Source organism: Pipistrellus hanaki (genome assembly GCF_964339955.1).
Source record: "Pipistrellus hanaki genome assembly, chromosome: 2".
In the NCBI taxonomy this organism is placed as follows: Eukaryota; Metazoa; Chordata; class Mammalia; order Chiroptera; family Vespertilionidae; genus Pipistrellus; species Pipistrellus hanaki.
The window spans coordinates 185,835,652-185,860,634 of NC_140504.1; the positions used below are offsets into that span (position 1 = coordinate 185,835,652).

Below are 24,983 nucleotides of genomic sequence, written 5' to 3' on the forward strand. Positions count from 1 at the left end.
ACACCCCCACCTGCTGGTGAAAAGGGGTCCTTCTAGGACCAAAGACCTTATCTCCCACTTCTGGGCCCAGGTCACTGCTGCTCCAACCCCTGGAGGGCAGGCACTGCCCGAGCGGCCCTAGGCCACTCCATCACATGCTCTTTGTATTCAAAACATTTATTACTTATCCTTTTCCTTATAAATTCCTTGACAGCAACACAAAGCACAGTAAGACTTATCTGTGCACACACAGGGAGCACACCCACCGCTGGTGGCCATGATGGAGGCCACATCCCACCCACAGCCAGACTCCTGGGTTTGTCAGGCCCAATCTCATGGCCTTGGGACCGGCCTGGGAAGGGCAGTGGGGGTGTGGGAGCTGGGCAGGGAAAGGCTGTTATATCCTGATTAGACCCTGCAAACCCCACCCTCCCCTCACCCAGGCACTTCTTTGTATTTTGGTTTAAGCGCTTAGATAAGTGGATTCTAAGAAATGGTGTGTTTTTCCTGGGCTGCTCCAACTACCAGCAGCATCTGAATGGAGGTTAGCAAAGCCAGGCCAGGGAGGCACCTCGGGCCGAGAAGGTGCTGGCAGCTTGGCTGGTGTCAGGATGCGGGAGCCCTGTGGGCTTGAAGGAGGCAGGAAGGAACACCCTGAAAATATCTGGCTGCTGGTGTGTCTCGACCCGGGGGTCAGAGTGTCCAGATGCTCGGAGTTTGGTTTTGTTTAACCGTCCCAACGAACAGTCTTCAAACAATTCCATTTTCACGGAAATCAATAGCAACAAGGCAGCAAGCAAGCAGGCTCCTGCCAGTTCCGTGCGGAAAGGCACCAGATGGTTGTTACGAAACACATTTTGGTCGGAAAATAGCTGGGCTTTTTGGTTTCTGGGGAGATAACAAAGCTAGAAAAGAGGATGTGTGAATTGTGGGAGGCACAGGTGAGAAGGCAGCTTTGGCATCAGGCCTGGGTTCTGCTCTAGACTCTACCCCTTCCATGCTGGTGGCCTCGGTTTTCTCATCTATAAAAAGACAACGATATTCTTCCTCAAATCCAGGAAGTGTGAGGGCGAGGCTCGGGGACACTCATACAGACACAGACAAAAGGGAAGAGTGAGCACAGCTCATCCGTACGGGGGACGGGGGTGGGTGGGGTGGAGTGGGGTGCACCGATGGAGGGCAGTCACGCAATCAGACTCTGGGAGTCCGTGGGCGGCCAGTCGCCCTGCCCTGGCTGGGCGCACTGACGGGACCTCCGATGGGACTTGGGCCCCTGCTCGCCGAAGGGCAGCAGGAAGCTCTGCACGGAAGCACCACGGGGCAGCCTGCGAGCCACCCCTGCCATGTGTGCTTTAAAGTGCCAGCTGTGTCGTCTTTGGTCGGGGGCTGCCCCTCCGCCTCTGAGCACCCCCGGGCGGGGGGGCGCACGCCCAGGCCTGCTGGGGCCCCTGCAGCAGATGGGCCGGAGGGGCAGTCCTCTGTGGAGGCTGCGGTGCCCTCCTGAGCTCAGAAGACAGAAACGAGGGCTCTGCTGCTGTCAGTGAGGGGCAGAGCCGCTGCCGCCGCCGGGAGACCTGGGTCCTTGGAGAAAAGGGACGAGAAAGGCTTTGGTGGCCGTGCGGACACCACGGCGGAGCAGAGCTGGCTCGGGAGGAGGCAGGAAGCTGGCTGTAACACTGTTCGTGGCTGACACACACCCAGCTTCCGAGCTGAACCAGAAGTCGCCGAATAAATACTCGAGGCCCCTTTCAGTCCTTAGAGAACACGGCTCCTGCCCTCTGCTTGGCTGGCGGCAGCTTTGACCTGCAGGCTCACGGGGCTGCCCACCGGAAAAGGGGGGCTGGGGCCCGGGGCTGCCCCGCCCCGCCGGCAGGTGGCTGTGGTCACGCCCCACCAGCCCCGCGCTCAGAAGCTGAAGAGGTCCTCCTGCTTGGGGCTGCCGCTGTCAGGCTGGTCCCAGTCGACGGGCGAGAGGCACTGGGCGTAGTGGATGTCCTGGGCCGTCAGGCCGGTGTCCAGGACCTGGGGGTTCGTCCGGGACTGGGCGAGCCTGGAAGGCAGAGCGGTGTGAGCCGAGGTGCAGGCAAGGGGCTGGCGGGGGCCTGAGGAGCCAGTCCAGCCCGGCCAGCACCAGGGTCTGAAGTGAGAGGGCGCAAGTGGGAAGATGCCAGGACATGGGGCCAAAGGAGAAGGTCCCAGATGTCAGGAAAGGTGGAGTCTCTGAGCAGAGGGCCTACCCTTGAGGGTAAATGACTCAGGAAGCGTCTCTCCACAGAGAGGCCGGGGCACACACACCACCCACGGCTCCAATAGGAAATGCCCAAGAAAGGGGAAGGGCCGAGCTAGAGAGGGCACCAGAGGGCACACGGGGGAGGGGAGGGTACAACCTGAGACTATTGGCTATAACTGTGTGCAACGCAGTCTGTTCAGAAAGGAATTTAAAAAGGGGGCAACCCGAGGGGCGAGTTATGTAAATTATAGCCACGTCCCAAAGAACGCGAGGCAAAGGATGAAATGTGTGCCCAAGGCATTGTCGACACCTGGGGAGTTGCTCCTGGTAGGTCAGTGTCAAAAGTGGATATCAGGATCCCAAATGCAAATATGACAAGCTGATCAATGCAAAAAAAAAAAAAAATTATATGGATAGGATTAGGCCTAAAAGTCTGGGCTGTGGGACGATGGGATGGTATCATTTCCAATTTAATGCTTTGCTGATTTTTGAAGTTTTTAATAAAAGGAACATGGTTCTTGGGTAATCTGGAAAAAGTAAATGGAAGATTTTCTTCTAACGACGGGGAGTAGCCAGTCGGGGAAGCGGGGAAGACAGTCAAAGGAGGAGCCACACAGGCTGCCCCCCACCTCCAGGGCCAGGGGCTCCCACCAGGCTCTGGCAGGAAGGACCTGGGGAGGGGGCAGAGGGATGGAGGGGGCTGCTCCCAGGGAGAAAGGGAGGCCTCACTGGGACCCCAGGCAGCCATGGGTACAGGGATGGCCGGGAAGATGGGGAACAGCCACCATTCAGGCTAGACACAAGCAACTCCTCGCTCTAGGTAGTGGGAGGGCTTAAGTGAGCAATACCTCCTCCCTGCCCTTCCCTATAAACGGAAAACCTCCGGAGGGGACAAAGGCTGCAAAAAAAGCCCGTTTTTGGCCCGGCCGTGGTAGCTCAGAGGTTGAGCATCGACCTATGAACCAGGAGGTCACAGTTGGAGTCCTGGCTGGGGCCATGCTTGGGTTGCAGGCTCGATCCCCAGAGGGGGGTGTGCAGGAGGCAGCTGATCAATGACTCTCATCATTGATCTCTCTTCCTCTCCATTCCTCTCTGAAGTCAATATACATATATAATTTAAAAGCCAACCTTTGAAGGTTATACCAGGGGCAGGAAGAGGAAATCAGCCTCAGCCGCAGCGGTGTATTTAGTTCAGCTCAGACTGTGGTGAAGCAGCCACTAGGAACTGTTGTTTACTTACTAGCAAGAGCTTTCTAGCAGACAAGGCCAACCCCAGGTAGTGAGCTCCCCACCCCTGGAGTTATTCAAGCTGAGGTTTTTGTTCTGGAGATGCTCAGAGTTGGCAAAGGTCCCCAGAGACCTGCCCACAAAAGCCAGGCCTCCCTCCCCAGCACAAGGAGCCTAGTTAACGTTACCTTGAAAATGCTTCATCCAGGTCGTCATCCAGCTCCTTGGGGAAAACAAAGCGGGAGATATGAGGCCAGGCGGGAGAGCTGGGCTCACGGCTGGGGCTTGTCCCCGCCCTGGGTGAGCTACAGGGACTCAGAACAAGCATAGGAGTCTGGTGGGCGCCTGGAGGAACAGGCTGAGGCAGGCCTCCGCCGAGCTACTGCCACCAGCATCTCCGCCCACGGACCCACACCTGGGGAGGGACAGGAGAAGGGCACCTGGGCGCTGAGAGACCTGGGTGGGTTCAATCCCCAGCTCTGTCGTTACTCCAGTGACCCCTTAGGCAAGTCACTACTCCTCTTTGAGACTCAGCTTTCCCTTCCATCAAATGAGAGGGTTAGACCCGACGGCTGCTAAGACTTTCCAATTCTGAGAGGAAGAGGGCGGGAAGGTTTTCTTGCTTTCATCCCCTTCCAAAAGCCCAGCCCAAATTCCAAGCTCAGGGGATAAGTGCCGAGGTGGGAAACAATGGGTCCCCCGGAGAGCCTGGGCGGGTGCCAAGGGCGGCTCCAGACAACGGGGACACAGGCTCAGTGCGCCCGCCTGGTGGACCTGGGTGGCCCCGACAGGCAGAGGCATCTGACAGTCTTTCGTGTCCTTCAAGGTGCCAGAGTTTCTTAAAGAGACATGACAAGTCGGGTGTGATTCTGCAGCGGAGCCTGGGCCAGGAAAAGGACGCTGGAGGCTATGGAGGTTATGTAACAGTGTCGGACTGATGTCAATGGTTTTGATCACTGCAATGTGGTCACGTAAGATGCCAGGATTTAGAGAATCTGGATGAAGGGTGAACAGGAATTCTTTGTCCTATTTTTGTAACATTTTATAATTCTAAAACTATTTCCAAATAAGAAACTTTTTTAATTTAAAAAGTCAGGTTTCTCTGGGAGATTCTGCAGGCAGGCCATCCTCCTCTCTGAGAGATGAAAAAGCTGAGACACACCGAGGTCAGGGGCCTGCAGAGCGTGTCAGGGGCCAGCTGCTGGCCGCCCAGGTCTCAGACTCCTCATTCAGACGGCGAGGGGGCGGCGGGTCAGGCGCAAACTCTGCCCACCCTGAGAACAAGGGGGCCTTTGGCTTGTCCTGCGGTCTGGGATGCTCAGGCCAAGAGGCCGGGCATTGTGAGGAGACAGCTGTGCTGGGAGCCAAGCCTGTTGGGGACGCAGCCCCGGGTTCAAAGGGGACATTGTTCATCGCCCACCCTGGGCCGGGGAGCTGCTGGGCTGGGGCTGGCCCGCCCAGAGGCCTGGAAGTCATGGGCGCCAGGCCCTGGGCCGCCCTGGGGCCTCCTCCGGGGGTAAGGCTCACCGGTCCCCGTGGGGTCAGCAGGCCACACGAACACTCACCCAGACGACACTGCTGCTACTCAGGGCTGGAGGCCTCGGGGCCTCGTCGACGTTAGCGGTGTTAGCGCTGACTGTGGACAGCGGGGCCTTGGCCATCTCTTCCAAGTCCAGCAGGTTCCCAGTGGCGACCACTACGAAGGGTCCGGTCAGAGGCGTCAGTGGGAGAGGAGCCTCATCTCCTCGTCCCTCCTGGAGCCTCCTGGCCTGTCCTGGCCCCAACTCTCTCTTTGGACACGGCCTTTCCCAGGCCCGTTACCCAGAACACCCAGAGCTCCACCCAGAACACCCACAACACCCAGCATCAGAGGAAAGGACCGCTCTGAAGCAGCCCGACAGCTGCCCTCGACGTGAGAACCTCTATGCTCACAACAGGTGTGAAGTTCAGTGAGGGGTCCCAGGCCGCATGTGAAGTGCAGACGGAGGGAGGTCTGCATATGCTCATATTTTTGCACAGGCACACATCGGGGAGAACATGCACCGTAATGAGTCACTTTCCCCTTTGTCTCCATTTTCTAATCTATCTGCAACGACCATGTGTTATGTATTTAACAAGAAGTAAAAGTAAAAATAAAAAAACCGAGAGTTAGCTCCCACCTAGGAGGGAGCAGGGCCTCCAGGTGAAGGGCCGACCCCAAGATCGCAGCTGCCCCCAGCCCCGCCCCCAGCCCAAGACTCACGGTTCTTCAGCGAGGGGGTGCTGCCGCCGCGGCCCCCGCCGAGGCCGTCCCCTCCCTCTTGGCTGGCTTTCTCCCTCTTCTCCTTCTCTGTGGGATCAAAGCACAGCGCGTCAGTGCCTCTGCCCCCAGCGCTCCATCCCCAGCAGCTGCGGGGCAGGGAGGAGGCTGTGGCCAGCCTCAGGGGGCAGGTCTGCCTCCAGCAGGAGGAAAGGAACTGCAGGTTCCAGGTCATCCCCACAGGGCGCCTGTCTGAAGTCACAAACTGGGAGGTGACGGAGGTCGGAGTCAGTCCAGGCCTCCCCGCCCCCTCCCCAGCCCGCACCACCCAGCCAGCCTTCTCCAGCGCTGCCCTACCCCGCCCACTCACAATGTCTGGGAACAGGCTCACCTTCCTTGGACACCTGCCAAAACTCAAAGGCAACTTTGAAGGCCTGGGCTACGGTGAGGGTGACAGCCTGAGCCTGAAAAACAGGAAGTGAGTTCAGAGGAGGGGGCAGCATTAGGGGGGTAACAGCAAGTCTGAACTGGAGGCCGGGGGCTCCTGGGCAGGCCCACCTGGCTCCATCCCAAGGCTCTGGAATGCCTGATGGATGGCGGCAGAGTCCTGGCCCTCCCAGGTCACACAGCAGCCGGGTTATAAAGAGGCCACACCCTCCCCGGGCAGCTGGGGCCCCTCTCCACCTGCAGCCCAGCCAAGGCTCCCACCCTCATGCCAGCCCGGACGTTGGCCATGGCTGTTCACCTCCACTTTCCCCCTTCCCTTTGGGCTTTCCTAAATTCACTTAACTGTGAGGCTTACTTCTTCTGAGAAGCCCTCCCCAACTCCTCAAGGGCTTCACACATTACTTAACCCGTGGAGTTAGGAAACAAAAAAGCCAGCTGTTGGAAAGGGTCTGACCACTGTCTGAATGAGCCTCAGGGGCAAAGACTGGTCAGGACTGCACAGAGGCAGAGGGCCTATAACTGAACCCCACAAAGGCCGTGGGGAGCTGATACATCTCCTGACAGAAGCCAGTTGTCCGTGAACACCGTGGCCAGGGGGAAAACCCCTCAGGGCCATCACCCACCCGTAAGGCGGGGCCACACCGTGGCCCTCCACCCTTGGGGCACTCGCACCCACTCTTCCAGCCCAACGCAAGCATCACCCCTCTCTCATGTCACCAGCTCACATGCCTGTGTCACCCCACCTGGGTGCTCGCCACAGGCAAGAATCACCCAATTCCCAGAGCCCTCCAGAGCGGCAACACGCCGGCTGAACTGAGTTTTCCCAGGAGGCAGGCATTCTGAGGCCTCACAGTCTCGCCAGGACCTACCCTGCCACATTCCACTCGGCCCCCTCCTCTCTGATCGGAGTCCAGCTCATCAGCTCAGCTTCGGGGAGTGCGAGCCCAGAGCCGCAGCTATGGCTGGAGGCGACAGCTGGCTTCCCCCCAAGCGCGGGCCAGGAAGGAAGCACCAGACCCTTTCGAGTGTACAAGTTCAGGCTTAACCAGCCTCGGCCCCGCTCCCTTCCTCTCGCCAGACAACTCAATTTAATTGGGAAATGAATCCATGGCTACGGCCTTTAAAACTTTTTTTCTCTTTAATTTAAAACCCCTAAACAAGCTGACAGATCCATGCCAATTAAACTTCACGAAGTATAAAATCTCATTTGAATGTCTCCATCATTTACATTTCTGATGGAAGTACGGGGACTTTATGGCAAAACTTAAATATGGTAATTAAGTATGAAACTCTTCGCAGCTGTTTACAATTTAAGCTGTCACAACTGAATCAAATTGAATAGACTCCGTTACCATTGAGAATTGCCCATGAACTAAAAATATGGACTAATTACCAGCCCGAGTCCGTCAGTACACACCAGGCAAGGCTGGCCATCACTGTGGCAGGGAGACGGAAAAGCCGTGATTTTTGTCTTCGGGAACTCTGGGGGCACAAGCCTGCGTTTGCATTAATCTGCTTGTTCATTTGCATACACTCCTGCCCTTTCTCCCTAAAGTCCTGAGCTACTAGTTAAACCAAATATAACCCGAGACTGGGAGGTGTACAGGCGGCTACAAGCCCAGGCTGGCCGACTGGGAGGGGCTGGGCCCGCTTTCTGGGGCGGCTGCAGGAATCTGGGCAGCATCTGAAGAAAGGACGGCTCCAGCCTGCCCACAGGTAGCGGGGTGGCCAGGGGGGGAAGGGGCGGAGTCTCCCTGGATTCCACAGGACAAAAGCCTGTCTATCCCTCTGAGTGGGTCAGCCTGAGGCCTGTCTGATTGCCCTGACCACGTTCCACCTCGCCCATTTTTTCGTGTCTCTATCTGCTTCCCGGTAACCAGGCTGTTACCGGCAGTTCTCTGAGGGGCCAGGACCAGCTTAGGGCTGCAGAGCTGGGCCAGGGCCCTGGGATCCCAGGACTCAGACCAAGGCAGCCCCTGAAGCTTAAACCTTTGCACAAAAGGATCCCTGAGAAATGCCACGGCCCTGTGAGGGAGAACAGCTCTGTCTCCCCCCACCCCCGCCCCGCCCGGAGCAGGGTTAAGGGTATCTCTTCGCTCGCTGCGGGCACACCTGCTCCGAAACCCTGGGCGCCCGTCAGCAGCTCCACCTTCACCCCAGAGCCCGGAGGATGAAGTGCTCGCCGAGGCGTCCCAGTTGGGCAGATGGAAACGTTTCTTTGTAGAGAAATTAATCCTGGGGAGGGGGGGGGGGGCACTGGGGAAGGGAGGCCTGGTACTGCCAGAAAAGAACCCCCTGCCCCCACCTCGGATGGACCACAGGCATCTGGCTCATTCGGGCATCAGGGCGAGGGTGCAGGGACTGTGGCCCCAGGCCAAAAGGAGTGAGGACTGTGTCAACATCCAAAGTCAAGGCTCCCCTGCAGGAAGACAGGACCTTGCCACCCTCCGGGCTCCTCAGCTGCCGTTCACTCCACTGCGTTTGCACCTCTGTGTCTTTGCACCTGCTACTTTCTGTGCTCACCCTCTCGCCATCCCATCCCCTTTCTCCTGGCCTGGCAAACGCCTACCTACTACTCAACATTCAAAGCCCAGTTCAAAACATCTCCTTCTCTGGGAAGTCTTGCGGACTTCCAGTGAGACTTACTAACCTTGACGCTAGAACCGAGATCCTGCACTCCAGTTACTGAATCGGCCCCTCCCCACCACCACCTTGTTCATATCCCCATGGCTGATCTCCTGGGTGAGGACTGTGTCAACATCCAAAGTCAAGGCTCCCCTGCAGGAAGACAGGACCTTGCCACCCTCCGGGCTCCTCAGCTGCCGTTCACTCCACTGCGTTTGCACCTGCAGGGCTCAGCCCAGGACAGAGAGCAGCAAACATCTGTGGGGTACCTGTCAGCAGGTGGGTTGCAAAACCTGAGGCACCATTTCACCTGCTGCCTCCTCCCCAGGAACCTTGGGATTTCCATCGTGGCCAGGCACCAGGCCGGCCAGGGCTCGGCGAGGCCTTGGGGACCACCAGAACCCCATCCTTGCATCAAATAGTCAGTTTACACCCCCTTTGGCTGGGCTAGCTCCTCAGGGGAGGGGAGACGAGGAGGACAAGGCTGGGGGGGGGGGGGGAGGAGGAGGACAAGCAGTAATCCCGTCATCCGGATATGGATGAAAACCTGCCAAGAGCGGGCATCTGCTGAAACCAGTTTGGCTCAGTGGATAGAGCGTCGGCCTATGGACTGAAAGGTCCCAGGTTCAATTCTGGTCCAGGGCATGTACCTTGGTTGCGGGCACATTCCCAGTGGGGGGAAGGGGGGGTGCAGGAGGCAGCTGATCGATGTTTCTCTCTCATCAATGTTTCTAACTCTCTGTCCCTCTCCCTTCCTCTCTGTAAAAAAAAATCAATAAAATATAAAATAAAAATTAAATAAAAAAGAGTGGGCATCTGTGCCTGTGCCCATTGGCGCTCTGCTGTCAGCATGAGGCGGCGGCTGGGCTGTTTCCTCAGTAGCTGACCTCTGGGCCTGGACAGGCTGATTTCGGTCGGGGCCGTCTAAAGGCCCCTGGGCCTTGCGTACCGGACCAGGCCTCCCTTTGCCGCTGGGCCAGCATCCGCTTTCTTTTATCCCCCACCCTCCCTTCCCAGAGGAACCCCGCAGCAATGGCAGTGGCGAGCTGCCCTGCCCAGCGCCTGCTCTGGTCACTGGGGAGGAAGAGACAAACAATGGGGACGTGATGAGCCTGTGTTTCAAGTCTCTGTGGCCTCCTAAGAAACAAAGCCAGGAGGCCAGTGTCACGGGAGGAGCCGCCGCAGCCCAGGGCGTCACGGGGCTCCAGCGAGTGGCCAGCGACACCGAGCCTGCGGGGAAGAATCACGGTGCACAAAAGAACTGGGCCTCTCGGAACAATCCCGATCTGCTGATGGGCAAGCGGCCAGAGAGGGCAGGGTCTTGTCCACGGTCAGGCAGTGAGCACATGCGCCGGGATCAGACCCACGTCTGTCCCCTCCTGCAGTGCTCCCTCCGAGGGACCTGCAGGAGGCTGACCTGTGACCCCGAAGAGCTCCACATCCTAATCCCTGGAACCTGGGAACCTCACCTCACAAGGCAAAAGGGACTTTGCAGATGTGATTACATGGAGGATTTCTGAGACGGGGGATTATCCTGGGTACCCAGTGGGCCGATCACAAGCAGCCATATGAGAGGGAGGCAGAGGGGGAGACTGGCAGATGCCACACGGCTGACCCCAGGGCTGGAGAAGGGGGTCACGAACCCAGGCAGGCAGGAGGTCTCTAAAACTATGAACGGCAAGAAAATGTGCCTCCCCTGGGATCTTCCGAAGGAGAGCAGCACTGCTGGCCCATTTCAGACGTCTGACCTCCAGAACCAGACAAGAATAAATCTGTGCTGTTTTAAATACTGAGTTTGTGGTAATTTCCTCCAGCAGCAATAGGAAATCTATATCTAGAGCATGGCTGATGGGTATAGCAGGAAGTCTGGGGGTCCGTGTAAAGACCGTGATGTCCTTGATGATGGGGAGGGCACGCCCCATAGGGCTCTGGCTCCCTATACAGATTAACAGAGGCCAATACAAAACCTGTAAATGTCTGGAACCTCTTTCCAGGGCAAATGCTCAGGCTTCGGGGGCCTTGGAAATGAAGGGGCTTCCAGCACCGAAGGCTGACTCACCTTCTAATCCTGCCCCAAAGCTCAAGACAAACCCAGAGACCTCGGGGTTCCCACTGGTCCCAGCCAGGTGTGGCCGGGGCTGGAAATGGCCAGGAGTCCCTGCTCCTCACAGTCATGCCGGGAGGGGCGGTACCCTGGGTTTAGACCCTCCCTCTGCCTGGCTAGTTGTGTCATCTTAAAAAAGCCAACTGACCTAGGAGTCTGTTTTCTCATTAAAAATAAAAATAAAGCCTTGGCTGGTTTGGCTCAGTGGATGGAACATCAGCCTGCCAATGTTCCAGATTCCGGTCAAGGGCACATGCCTGGGTTGTGGGCTCGATCCCCAGAAGGGGACTTGCGGGAGGCAGCAGATCCATGATTCTCTCTCATCATGGATGTTTCTCTCTCTCCCCCCCTCTTCCTTACTCTCTGAAATCAATAAAAATCAATAAAAACAATGAAGACAGTTCAGCTCCCACCCACAGCACTGGTGTATTAAATGAGAAGACACCTTCAAGCCTGCCTCTGAAACAAGCACGTGGTTCATACTAAAAACGGCCATTCCCTCCCCGCTCTGGCCACAGGAAGCCAGTCCTCCGAGGCTCTCACTGCTCCCTTCACTCTGGGCCCCTCGATTGCCAATCTCCAAGGACGAATCCCTGCAAGGCCCTGCACCTCCAGACCATACGATTACCAGGAGACCCCGAACATCTCAAATCCAAATCGTGTTAGAGAGGCAGGTCCGGCAACCACTGGGGACACAGGCTTGTCACTGCTCACAGCCCACTCGCCCTCAGCTCTCACCGCCCATTGGGCTTCCCAGGATTTCCTATTTTGAGTGATGTGTCACCTTGGCTCTGCCTTCCCACCAGACAGGGCTGCCAAGGACAGGCCGCCGAGGCGAGCAGAGCCTGCCCGAGCCCGGGCCTCTCCCCACTGACCATTTTCCGCTTGGTGCAGAGGAAGGCGTGGCACTCGAGATTCTCGTTGTGCTGGCTCTGGGCGATGTAGGCAAACACTTTGCCGTGCATCTTGTCCGCTGTGCAGTAGGAGATCCTGAAAGGCAGGTGGGAAATGCCTGACAACATCCAGAACACCCGTACGGCATCTCCCCTGGGTTCCAGGCAGCCTGCTCCCCACTCCACCGGTGCTCGGTCTGGAGAGACGGCCTTGGCCTCTGGGCCTGGCCTCCTGGGCCAACCATGCCAGAGGCCTGGGGGGAAGACTGGAGAAAGGGCACTTCCCTCCTCTACGGAGCCACACCCCAAACCTGGAATAGCTGAGCCCTTACTGTGCACCAGGCAATGCTCAGCTATCATCCCATTTAACGCAGCTGCCCCCTGAGGAGGGTCTTTTTATTCTTCCCACTTTTCAGATGAGAAGATTGAAGCTAGCAGTCTCAGACCACCACGCTAGCGGCAGAGCTGAGACCTGACCTCACCCGCTGATGCCAGAGGCCGTACCCACTGCCATGCTACCTCTCAAGGGTTTGTGTTAACAGGTGGATGGGAAACCAGACACCGCCCACCCACTGAGGCCCTTTAGCCGGCCTCCCCTGCCCCTAGCTGCCCTCATGCCCCTGACCAGAGGCCAGAGGGGTTCCAGGACTGGCCCTCCCAGGGCGACCGAGACTGCCAGCAGATTCTCCCGGAGCAAGGCGGAGTGGAAGGGTGGGAGCAGGGTGAGGATGTGTGGAGACGGCCAGCCCAGGAGCCCCAGGGGTCCAGGACTCCCTCATCTTAGACACTCGCCTCCCTTGTCTGACCCTCCATGCTGGCTCATCGTGCTGGGAACTGAAATCAGTAGAGGAACTGGCAGCTCAGAATGGAGACGGTTCAGCAGACACCCTCCCCCAGTGTGCCCTCTTGGGAAACACTTATACCCTATCTCCTATTTCCTCCTCTCCATCCCTCCTAGACTGGAAGCTCCTTGAGGGCAGGGCTGGGTCTGATGCCTCACCTGGGTAAAGGAGGCAGACAAAACCAAGAAGGTGAAAAATAGCAGCCAGAAACTCTAAAACCACCCCAACCCCAGTACTGGCACATGCCCCAACCGGCTAAGCCACCTGCTTAGATACAAAGCAATATGACGGAGGGACGCCTGGCAGACCGGGGCCTGCTGGACGGGACTCCGGCCTTGGTGTCCTGGCCCCAGCTTAGCCATTACCTCATGTGCGGCCTTGGGGGACTCGAGGCTCTCTGGGCCTCAGATTCTCCGTTTGTAATATGAGTCTCTGCTGACTGACCAGTTCTGAAATCCTGTAACTGACCAGCTAAGAGGATGGGGACAGCCTGAGGCCCCCGGGGCTGGCTCTGCCTCTCGTGAACAGGCACCCACCCCAGCTGACACTGTCTACATTCTGGCCTCAGGCTCTGCCTTCAGATACACCCCAGTTACTTCAGTGGCTTCCCTGGACGCCTGGCCAGATGTCCAGGCAGAGCTGCTGCATTCACAGCGCAAGGAAAGGACCATGACTCAGCAGCTGTCTGCTCCAAGCCTGACTCAGCAGGACGCTTGGGAGGGGAGGAGGGGCTGGGGAGGCGGTTCGCAGGCCTGGTCAGGCCTCAGTGCCTGCTGCAACGAGGGATCACAGCAGCAGCTGCTGCCATTGAACCAAGCGCCCATCGTGAGCCTGGTGCTGTGCACTCAGTGCTTCCTAACAGCCCCAAGAGGCAGGATCTGTTTCCACCTCAATTTACAGATGAGGAAACTGAGGCTCCAAGGTCATTCGACAGGGCGTGGCATAGCCTGGCTGGCCTCAGGCAGGGCACTCTGCCCACGCCCCAGTTGGTAGGGTGAAGGTGGTGGTGCTGGGCTTACCTGTAAATGGACACGTTCTCAATGAGCTGGTTGGTGATGCCGTCGGTCAGGATGATCCCCCGTGGGGACACCTTGAGAGTCACCTTCTGCAGCTTCTTCCCGCTGGCCTTGGCCTTGGGGCAGACACGGGTCAAAGGAGCCTGCCTACCTCGCTTGGGACTTACCCTCATGGCTACGTCCAGCTGCTCCAGCCCCCACCCTCCAGGCCCCTGGGAGGCCTCCGCTTAGGTGACTGGAAGGCGTGATTCAGAAGGCATTTCAGCCAACACCTTCTTCTAATAAAAACAGGGACAACTGCTTCTCACTGAGCAGCCGCTGTCTGCCGAGCACTGGTCCTCGAGTCATCACAGGCAGCAGTGCTTCTCCCCAGGAGAAGGACCAGAGAGGTTAAGGGACCGGCCCAGAAACACACAGCTAGAAGGACCTCACGCTCTGAGCTCTGCGTGAGCTGCCACAACCCAGTAGGAAGACTTCTGGGGATTCTGCTCTACCTGCTGACCCCGCTAGGGCCTGAGCTGAGGGGTCTGAGGTCAACAGGGGAGGTGGGTTTACAGGGCCACGCTCACTCAGAGCAGGGGAGGGGAAATCTGGTCTCTGGTGTGCTGAGCTGCCCCGCAGGCCACACAGCAAGTGGTTGGGTGACAGTAACCTCCCCCATCCCTTCCTCGCACTAAGTCTCCGGTTGTTGGGCAGGGGACCCGAGGGGGGGAGGGGAGGCTGGGAGAGGACATGGCCACAACTGCTAGAGGGGGGGACACTGACCCTCACCCCGCAAGTCCAATTGCTACCCTTTCCCAGAGTCCCCGAGGCAGATGCAAGGGGACTCGAGGGCGGGGACAGGCCAGACACATCCAATTGGGGTAACAAGGGGGACGGGCAGCCCCCCGGGAAGAGGCTGGGCCGCTGCCCACACGGAGGCTCACCGTGGCCACGATCCTCTTGACGGCGGCCGCGGACATCTCCTCGCCCTTGGGCTGCTCCACCAGCGTCATGCCCAGGTACTTGAGGTTGAAAAGCATCCCCTCGAGCAGCGTCTCCCGGGTGTCCGTCCAGTTCTCAGGCAGCTCTGGCGGGAGGAGGACAGGCGCTCAGACCTGCTGGGCAGGCCACCAGGCAACAGGCCACCACGGCAACAGCCCCTCTCCCACGGACCCAGCAGGGGGCTGCGGGTCCTGCCATCAACCATTATTTTTTTTAATATATTTTTAGCCAAAACCGGTTTGGCTCAGTGGATAGAGCGTCGACCTGTGGACTTGAAAGGTCCCAGGTTCCATTCCGGTCAAGGGCATGTACCTTGGTTGAGGGCACATCCCCAGTAGGGGGTGTGCAAGAGGCAGCTGATCGATGTCTCTCTCTCATCAATGTTTCTAACTCTCTATCCCTCTCTCTTCCTCTCTGTAAAAAATCAATAAAATATAGATTTTTTAAAATAAAAAATATTTTTATTGGTTTCAGAGAGGAAGGGAGAGGGGGAGACTGAAACATCAATGATGAGAATCACTGATGAGCTGCCCCTGCACACCCCACATGCAACCCAGGCACGTGCCCTGACAGGAAATCCAACGGTGGCCGCCTGGTTCATAGGTCGATGCTCAACCATTGAGCCACTCCAGCGGGACCATTGTTTTTATAGTTAATAAAGGGCAAAACTAACATTTTCCAGTATGTACCGAGCCCTGTGGTAGCAAGCTTTGCATAAAATATTCTCATTAATCCTCACGAGAACCTAGAAAGTAGATCACTTTATCATTCCACTTACAAAGACACTGAGGCCCAGTGAGGCAAAATCACATAACTGAGTCCAAAGAGCAAGCAGGTATAAGAGCCAAGATTCGAACCCATAATTTCAAGCCCAAAGCCCAAACTCAACTTCAACGCTAACACTTGCTGAGGGCAAACCACGTCATTTCTCACTGAATCTTTAATGCACCCGGTAAGGTGGAATTATCCCCACTTCACACACTAGGAAATGGAGGTTCAGAGAGCCAGTCCTCAGACAAAGGCCCCATACAAGGAGTTAAAGGGGTGGAGTTAGAGTTCAAACCTGGGCGGTTTCCACAGCTCAGCCTGCTCTGCTGTCCTCCTCGGAGACAGGAGGAAGGGGACCAGGGAAGAGACGGCAGCCAAGGAAGTAAGGGGAGGGCGAGGGGAAGGGTTTGGGAAGGGGAGGTAACTGCTCAAATGACACCATGTGAAGGCCGCCTGAATCGGGCAGACTGGGTGTGAACCCAGCTCTGTTCCCAGCACCTGCTGGTCCTGCAGAATTCCTTCTCTCTGACAGGAATAATGCCTGGGCTGCAGCACTGACCCCGAGCAGGCACAGGGAGGGTCCTTTGAAAACTCGGACCATGAGGGAGGTCAGAAGGGTTGGAAACCAGGGATGAGCCAATTCCCTGGGAGGGGAAAAGTCCAGGAAGTGGAGTTGGAAAGAGCCCCCACTCCACCCCCCGTCGCCCCACCCACTTGGGAGAGGCCTCCGAGCAGGGAGAGACAGGACAGGGTGACCATCCCAGGTTCCTCCTCAGGGGCTGAGGCCAGAGGCACCAGGTCACTTCGCTGGGGAGCGGTGAGGCCAGAAGGCAGGCCTCCGCGGATCCTTCCAAGCCCATCACCAGGACAACGAACATCCATGCTCCTGCCTGTTAGGCCCGTTGTCCATCCCTCAGCACCCTCTATCGGATGCTGTAATGCAGGAGGTATTATGATTGCACCCATTTTATAGATGAGGAAACTACTCTTCAGCCTCACACACCATCTTGGATAGAGCAGGATTCAGACAGGAATCTGTTTCCAGGGTCCATCTCCGAGATGGCCAAGGCCAGCTTCCTTAGACCATTTCCAGAAATCCATCTAAGGAGGGCAACGTACGCACTGCCATGCTTGTCTCGGTGTCCTTGGCAGACATGGCTAATCAACTGCAGCTCTCTATTCCCTCTGATTTACAGGCTTTGGGCTGTTCCTCAGCACAAGGCTCCAGGCAGGCAATGCCAACTGATCAGGGATGGTCTTGTTCACCTCACTATCCATCACTGCCCTATGGCAAACACCCCCACCACCACCATTGTCATGTCTCCCACTCTCCCATTTCCTCCAGCTCAGCCTTTCCTGGTCCGTGTCCAAAGCCACTTCCGCTCCCTCCATTCCAAAGGGCCCAAGCTTGCCAAGGTCACAGACAACCTCTTTGCTGTCAAAACATTCCCCGGCCCTCCTTGAACTCTGAGATGCTTGACATTTTTCTGCATTCCTCGTTCCCTGGCCTGACCCTTTCCCTAGTCGTGGCCTCCTGGAAGAGGGCCCTAGAGGACAGGTTGCCACTCATCAGCCTCCGAGACTGTCTGCCCAAACCTCTCCCTTGGCAGGTGATGAAACTGAGCCCGGAGAGGAAGGGGCTTGTGCCAAGTCATCAAGTACAGGGACCCCCAGCTCCCAATCCACTACAGGCAATTCCTACAATGACTGTTGGGGGGCTACAGGTTCCCCGACTTCTCCCCCAAATCTCTCTCTGCACCACACACACACACACACACACACACACACACACACGTCATACCCACACACAGATGTTTTAACCAGGCAGAGCTTCTTCCTCATGGGGTGGCATTCACTTTCCCACTTCTGTGCCTCTGCCCAAGTGGTTCCCTCTTGGTTCCCTCTACCACAAATGCCCCTGCCCTCCCTAGCCCGAAACCCCTCACATCCAGCCTCCTCCAGGAAGCCTTCTTTGAGGCAGGGTTGCCTAATGGTTAAGAGCGAGGGCCTCAGTCCTAGAATCCCAGTTCTGACACTGAGTAGACTTGAGCAAATTACCTTCCTCGGGCCTCAGTTTTCTTTTCTATAAAGAGAAAGACAACAGCCCCAGCTTTCAGGGCTGTTTTGACCGAGGTCTCCTCCAGGGCCTCCCCCCTCCTGCCACTGGATTGCTCCTGCCTCTCGAGTGTGGACTTCCTTTTCTCCCTCCCACAGCCAAGCAGCTGCCCGCCATGTGTCTTCCTGTTAGAGGACTCCCATTCCTGCCTGCCTCCCAGAAACTGGTATGCAGAAGGTGCCCTCCTGCCCGCCCGCCCGGCGCTGCTCTCTGCCTGTCCTCCCCCTCCCTCGCCGCCCACCGCCCATTCCCCCGCCTCCCGGACAGCAGAGACCCTCCCTCCCACGCGGGGAGCCAGCCTCCGCTTCTCCAGCTCTGGGCACGACCCCTCTCTGTAATGAGCTCCGTTCTCTCATGCCCTCGCCCTCGTCAAGAAGCCAGCCCTCAGGGGCTCTCCGCGCACAGAGGGAGGCTCCCTGCCACGCTCACCCGCTCTCCACCCCGCCACCTCAGCCGGCGGGAGGAGCCCCCAGAGGGCCCCAGACAAAACACAGGCCTGAGCGCACAGCCCTGTTCCGGAGGCCGGGTTATTTCTGGCCCTGCGGTGGGTAATGACTAGGCTGTTTTAACGCTGCCGTTGCACAGATGACCTGCTCTCAGAGTTAGATGGGGACAGACCGTTTGCCCAGCCTAACTCGAGGCTGCAGATGTGTGCTCCGTCTTCACGAAGGCCTGCTGCCCAGGAGGCAGAGCTGGGTAGGTGCCCTGTGCCCGTCTGCTGAGCCAGTGACCTGACCTGGCTGGTCTGTGAAATGTCAGCGTTGCAGCCAAACCCATGGCCGGGAGGGAGAGGAGGGCCTCTGACTGGGGCTCCCCTCGCAGCCTGGAGAGGAGCCGGCCTCAGAGCCCTCAGAGGGACATCTCAGAAGGAGACTCAGGCTCTGCTGTGACCTGGAGTGTGGCTGCTTCTCTAGGCCATGGTCTCCTTAAAATGGGTCAGTCCCTCCGGGGCATCATCAGAGAAAAGTTCAGGATGTGCAAAGTACTGGGCAAATCTTGGAAATTGTTTGTTTCAGTTGGTTTTAGTGTTACCTTGATACACCAAAGTCGTGGGTCCGATATCCAGTCAGGACACATGTAAGAATCAACCAAGGAGTGCATAAATAAGTGGAACAAATCGATGCTTCTCTCTCTCTCATCAGTTAATTTTTTAAAGTTGTTAATATTTTCAAAAGAAAATTTTAAAAATGGCAGCAGCTATCATAAGTACCTATTTACACGATACAAGAGAAAGATGCCATCAAGGTTAAATGATGGGGTTTGGATATGAGCTGTGGGGTTCCTAGTCCCTCCTCCTCCCTGGTCCTCCGTTTCCTCACTTGATGGGATAGTAACGCTCTCCACCCCACGGGGCTGTTGTAAGGATGCAAGGGGCTCACCTATGAGGGGGGCTCAGAACCATGCCTGGTACATACCAAGTGCCACTGAAGTGTGAACTACTGTCATTGCCAGGGTCAAGTGCAAAGAGCTTTAATGCACACAGCCGTTTGTAGCAGGATTCCCGTTTCCCAGGTAATTTGGCCATGGCTCATAACTGACAGTGCTGGGTCTCTTCACCCACACCTGCAGCCCACCGCAGCCTCTGCCATGCGAGGCAGGAGTCAGACCCGGGCTCACCCAGGAGGGGCGGGCATACTGCCCCACAGGACTGCCTGAAGGGCGTCTGGCTCACCCTCAGTGGGCAGGAGGTGACCTGATTCCTTCAAGCCACATACCCCTCCGCTGTCAGACCTGCGAGAAGCAGAGTCCCAGTCTCCGGTTTAATGTTCCTTGTGCTTGCTGTTCCCTCTGCTGGAATGCTGTTCCCAGACTCCTCTCCTGTATTCATCATGTATTACAGTCACCTTCTCCGAGGGGCCCGCCCTGACTTCCTGCCCGGACACTCCCAGGGCCCTATCTATCGCCTCGGTGGGTACCATCTTCCACTCAGCCTGCAGCTCTCTCTGGCCGCTGGAGATGCAGACTGGGCACTGGGGCATTAGACCTCCCACCCCAGACGGCACGGCCCCTCCAACAGTAAACGCAGAGCGCATTCTACGGCACACCTGCTCCCAGCGCTCCCCACGGGGCTGCCTGCAGTCACCCCCCAGGGCAAGGGGGTTAGATTACAGACAGTCCTGGGTTACATCGGACTCAAATAGGCATGCCGTTTGGTGGTGGTTACGTCACCATCTCCCATTTATGTACAAAAAAAAAAAAAAGTTCCGTCATTTCGACGTATGTACCTATGTGCTTTATGTTTTTTATTATTTATTTACCACAAGTAAAGGTCAGGAATTGTTACCTTTCTCTTAATTTTTTTACTGTTTCACTTCATTACCGCTGTGTAGGTGCTCCCTGTGAGTGACGTGGGTGCTTGTGTAGGTGGGTTCGGAAGGAACGGATCTCCGATGTAACCCGAGGATCTACTGTATTCAGAGTTCACTTTTTGGACTCCCCTCACCTCTCCTCACACTATTTCCTGGGACCTCTTCCCAAATAAACGACTTGTACTCACATCTTTTTAAAAATGTATTGATTTGAAAGAGAGGAGAGCAGAAGAAAGAGCAAGAAAAAGACACATCGATTTGTAATTCCACTTACTCATGGATGCATTCATTCATTGGTTGATTCTTGTATGTGCCCTGACCAGGGATCAAACCGGTAACCTTGGCGTTTCAAGACGATGCTTAACCAACCGAGCTACCTGGCCAGGGCTTACACTCAAATCTTTGTCTCAGCATCTGCTTTTGGAAGAATCCAAATGAAAACACCACCCTAGGTAAAGAAGCTGTCCCCATCATTTCTTCACCCCGCTTTCTCTTTCTTCATAGCATCACCACTGCCCACAAAATATCTGACCATCTGCACCCGGGCCAACCTGCCCCTCCTCCAGGCAGTGAGCACTGTCTGAAAGGAGACCAGCTCGCTCACCAGACTTCCCAACGCCTCCATCAGTGACTGGCACATAGTCAGTGCTCAGTAAGTATTAGTCTGAGTGTTTGTTTATATCTTTTATGGTAAATATTAAAAAACTAGATTCCCAGTGCATGAAATTCATGCACGGGGGCGGGGGAAGGGTTTGGGTCCCTTAGCCCAGCCTGCACCTTCTCACAATCCGGGACCCCTCGGTGGATGTCTGACTGCCTGCAGTTGGAAATCACTCTTACAATCTAGGACCGCTGACTCCTAACCACTCGCCTGCCTGCCTGACTGCCCCTAACCACTCTCCTGTCTGCCTGATCGCCCCTAACCACTCTCCTGTCTGCCTGATTGCCCCTAACCACTCTGCCTGCCTGCCTGATTGCCCCTAACCACTCTGCCTGCCTGTCTGATTGCCCCTAATCACTCTGCCTGCCTGCCTGATCGCCCCTAACCACTCTGCCTGCCTGCCTGATCGCCCCTAACCACTCTGCCTGCCTGCCTGATTGCCCCTAACCACTCACCTGCCTGCCTGATAGCTCCTAACCACCTCTGCCTCGGCCCCTGCTGCAGCAGTTTCGTCAGGAAGGATGCCCAGAAGGTCGTTCAACTGTCTGGTCTAATGAGCATATAATGATTTTATTATCATAGATAAGTAGGACTAGATCCTCTGCCCTCCGCCCTCCACCATGAAATAGCTTTCTATTCCTTTAGCTGTTCTCACTGAGCTCTGTGATAGGCTGGTACCACCCATGAAGGAGCCCAGGGTCAGAGGGACCCTCCTGGAAGAAAGGGGACTGAGGGACCGGGGGCGTCTCCCTCGGGAGAGCTGGAGGAAAGGAAAACCCTGGCCAGGGGCTGAGACGAAAGTGTCATGGCTCCTGAGGAGATGGGGGAAGCCACATGTGGGAGAGGGACAGTCTCCCTTTGACGCCAGGACTAACTGGGAGGCGGAACCGTGAGGTTCAGTGCAAAGAAGCTTGGGGTCCTGGCTTTGCAGTGTGATCGCAAGCAATCTTCCTTCTTTCTCTGAGCTTCAGTTTCTCCACAAATAAAACAATAATCGTGCTAATCGCAGCTGAGGACCTTGAGGGGTGAGGAGCAGGTCACAGCTGACAGGAGGTGTCAAGTGTACCCCTAATTCCTCTGGTTTCAGTTTGGCCTCAAAATAGCCTGGTCCTCAAGGTCTGAGACTAAGGTCTGGCTGGAACACCACCCCAGGCCAGGCTGTCCCCACATCCCACCAGACACCCCTCAGCTTCCCTCTCTATCTTGTGGCCACCACTGTCCTCAGGGCTGCAGCCCAGCCTGGGATGGGCCTGCACCTGCTCCTCCCAGGGCCAGAGTCCATGAGGCACAATGTCGACAACTGGGCTGGGGATGTACCGGTCCGTGACTCCACTTCCCCGAGCCCCTGTTCCTTTATCTCTAAAATGAGTCTGGTAAGAATCCTTGCTGTCACCTCACAGGAGCAAATGAAATAAAAGTCAACAAAAATACTGTGTAAAACATTAATGACAAAGCAGCCCGGCCGGTGTGGCTCAGTGGTTGGGTGTCAACCTATGAACCAGGAGGTCCTGGGTTCGATTCCCAGTCAGAGCACAGGCTGGGGTTGCAGGCTAACTCCCCAGTAGGGAGAGCATGCAGGAGGCAGCCGTTCAATGATTCTCTCTCATCATTGATGTTTCTATCTCTCTCCCCCTTCCTCTCTGAAATCAATAAAAACGTGCATTTTTTAAAATGACAAAAGCAGCCGAAACCGGTTTGGCTCAATGGATAGAGCGTCGGCTTGGGGACTGAAAGGCCCCGGTTCGATTCCGGTCAAGGGCATGTACCTTGGTTGCGGGCATATCCCCAGTAGGGGGTGTGCAAGAGGCAGCTGATCGATGTCTCTCTCATCGATGTTTCTTACTCTCTATCTCTCTCCCTTCCTCACTGTACAAAATCAATAAAATATATTTTAAAAAAATAAAAATAAAAAAATAAAATAAAATGACAAAAGCAGTAGTTACTATTTATCAAACTCTTTCTCTGTGCCAGGCAAAAACACCATTTCATTTAGTCCCCCACCCCCACCCCGCCCCCGTCGCCCAAATATGATGTAGATACTATCGCTATTTACTATTTATAGATGAGGAAACTGAGACTTTAGAATGAGGGGCAGGTAGGGATTGGAGCAAGATCATCCTGGGTCCACAAAGCCCCAGAACAGCACTCTGGGCGTAGTGGGGTCAACAGGAGAGAGGGGTTCGCCTCTCCTTTCTTCTGCAAATACAGAGAGGCTCTGAGGACACACACACCCCCCCCCCCCAAAACTCGCCCCACCACAGTAACAGTCGTGTGCAATGTACACATCACAGGCGGGTGAAGGGGAGTGGGGGAAAGAAAACCACCAACTTGGTGCCAGAAGGAAGTATGATTATCAATAACCTCCTCAACACCCCTGCCAGGTTAGAATTTTTATACCCTTTTTATAGACAAAGAAGCTGAGGATCATAAAGGGCAAGCGTCTTGTCCGAGATCAGAGCAGGCAGGAGAAACTCTTTTTTACCGACCAGGTCTCCAGATCAGAGGGGTTTCTATGTTTCCTCCTCTTGCCCCCCCCCTCCCTCTTTTCCTCCCTCCCTCCCTTATCCCAAGAGAAAATTTGGCAGGGTTTGCCCACTAGAACAGTTCATTATCCTCAGAAGTCCTGGTCCAATCCCACAGACATTTAAAGGGGCTCTTCTGGAGTCCTAAGTGTGGGAGACGGTGCATGCCTGGCCCTAACGGGGCTGCCCCCACCCGCACCCACCCGCCCAGCTCCCAGCGCCAGCCTGGGTTTGGGAGACCACAGCTGGCACCGCAGGGAGGAGGAGCGGGGCGGCTCCCCAGGCCCAGACACGCTGGCACTCCGGGGCGGCGGGCACTTCACTCTCCGGCTGCGCCCGGGGCGGAGGGAAGGGAAGGGGCGGGGGGCGGTGTTGTAACTGCGCTGTCACAGGTTTCCTCCCGGGAGAGGCCAGGGGGGTGGCAGGGGGTGGCGGTGTGTGGGAGCCGGCTTTGGCTCCATCCACCAGGGAGGCAAGCCACCGGTGTGTTCTAGGGACTCAGGTTGGGTTTCTCAGGCCCCAGGGGAAGGCGCCAGGTGACGGCTCCCTTGAGTAACTCGAGCCTGGGAGGGGGGGCCGGGGAGCGGGCAGGCCCCGCCCAGGCGCCCCGGGGAGAGGTGCTGGCGAGTCTGCCGGCCGCCTGGGTGCTCGGGGACCCTGAAGCCCGCGGGGGACGGTGCGAGGGAGAACAGCTCCTGGACTGGGCCAGCGGCGGGGGCGCAGGGGTCTCCATGGCCGGGTGGGTGGCTCCCCCTGAGACCCCAGGCTCACCTCGACCCAACTTCAAGTGGGTGCCTGCGAGGCGGGGCGCAGACCTGGGGCGGTTTCTGGGCGCCCCGGGGTCAGAGGATGACCTCCTGGTTGGACCGCTGGAGGGGGCGCACGGGCCAGGGGGCGGGGGCGTATTCCCCGGTCGCAGCGCCCCCTCTCCACTGCCCCCCCCACCCCGGGCCCCGAGGCTGCGCCCCGCCTCCCCCAGCTGCCCGGGGCGGCGGGTGGAGAACCGGCGGGGGACGCGCAGGTCTCTGCTCCGGACCTGCAACCCCGTCCCACTGTGGCTCCGGCCTCTTTCCCCAACTTCGGTCCCCGCGGCCCGGCTGCACGGAGCGGGCTCGGGGGGAGAGGCAAACCTGACCCCAGCGGCTCCCTCACCCCGCAGGACGCGGGTCAGAACGCGGGTCGGGCCCGCCTCTCCCTTGGGCGCCCGCAGGAGGCAGCCCCGCGGCCTGACCCCCGGCCGCCCCCCGGCCGCGCACACACTCACTCCGGTGCCGGCCGCCGCCCCCCCAGCTCTGCTTGGCGAGGCTGGGGCTCCGGATCAGCGCCCTCCCGGCGGACTTGAGCGCGTCCATGGCCGCTCCGGACGCAGCCGCCGCCACCGAAACTCCGCCGGGAAAACTTTCCTCCGGGGCCGGGCGGCGCGTGGGCCCCGCGCTCCTCCCCTCCCAGCGCCCGTCCGTGCCGACGTCTGACGGGGCGGGGCTTGGCCGAGCAGGCCCCGCCCACTGACCGCCAAGGTCCCGCCCACGGCCGCCAGGCCCCGCCCCGCCCCGCTTGGTCCTTGCCCAGGTCCCTCAGGCAGTCCAGACAAAGGATCCTTTAAGGTAGGGAGCCCCAGAAGGCCCCCTCTTTTCCTCTCTCTCCAGCCCCCTGATGACTCACCCCATAGGAGTCTGAGGCTCGCGAGCCGCCTTCCCCCGCCGCGGGAGGCGCGAGCCTAGGATGTCAGACCCGGCAGCGTTAGGGCACTTGGAGACCGTTTTTTAGAAAAGGGGAGACTGAGGGCTGGAGAGAAGGGTCATGCTCAAGAGAAGGGAGACGCCTGGGACAGCGGGAGCCTTAGAGTGAGAGGTGGAGGTTGTGGAACTTTGCTGGGAACGGGGCAGGAACATAACAGTGTGCCTTAGCAAGACCAGTTGCACTTCACCAGCGCAGTAGCACCCAGGCTGCTCCCTGGCATCACCTGGGCATGCTGGGTGGCCCCATGCCAACCCCACTCCTCAGGTAGCCTCCAGATGGTA

At 57.4% G+C, this 24,983-nt stretch overlaps 1 protein-coding gene and 1 long non-coding RNA gene across 2 annotated transcripts; both read right to left on the minus strand.

The window, feature by feature from the left end:
- Positions 1-140: 140 nt before the first annotated feature.
- On the minus strand, positions 141-24,429 carry LDLRAP1 (low density lipoprotein receptor adaptor protein 1). The gene is made up of 9 exons (XM_084875090.1): positions 24,227-24,429; positions 14,529-14,671; positions 13,606-13,718; positions 11,727-11,841; positions 6,067-6,139; positions 5,679-5,765; positions 5,002-5,132; positions 3,625-3,659; positions 141-2,029 (listed from the first exon to the last, which is right to left on the minus strand). Exons 1-9 carry the CDS (start codon positions 24,312-24,314, stop codon positions 1,885-1,887), a joined length of 930 nt encoding a protein of 309 aa, XP_084731216.1. The 5' UTR covers positions 24,315-24,429; the 3' UTR covers positions 141-1,884.
- On the minus strand, positions 7,988-11,720 carry LOC311618036. The gene is made up of 2 exons (XR_014794213.1): positions 11,461-11,720; positions 7,988-11,428 (listed from the first exon to the last, which is right to left on the minus strand). It is a non-coding gene; the product is annotated as an uncharacterized lncRNA (long non-coding RNA).
- Positions 24,430-24,983: the final 554 nt, after the last annotated feature.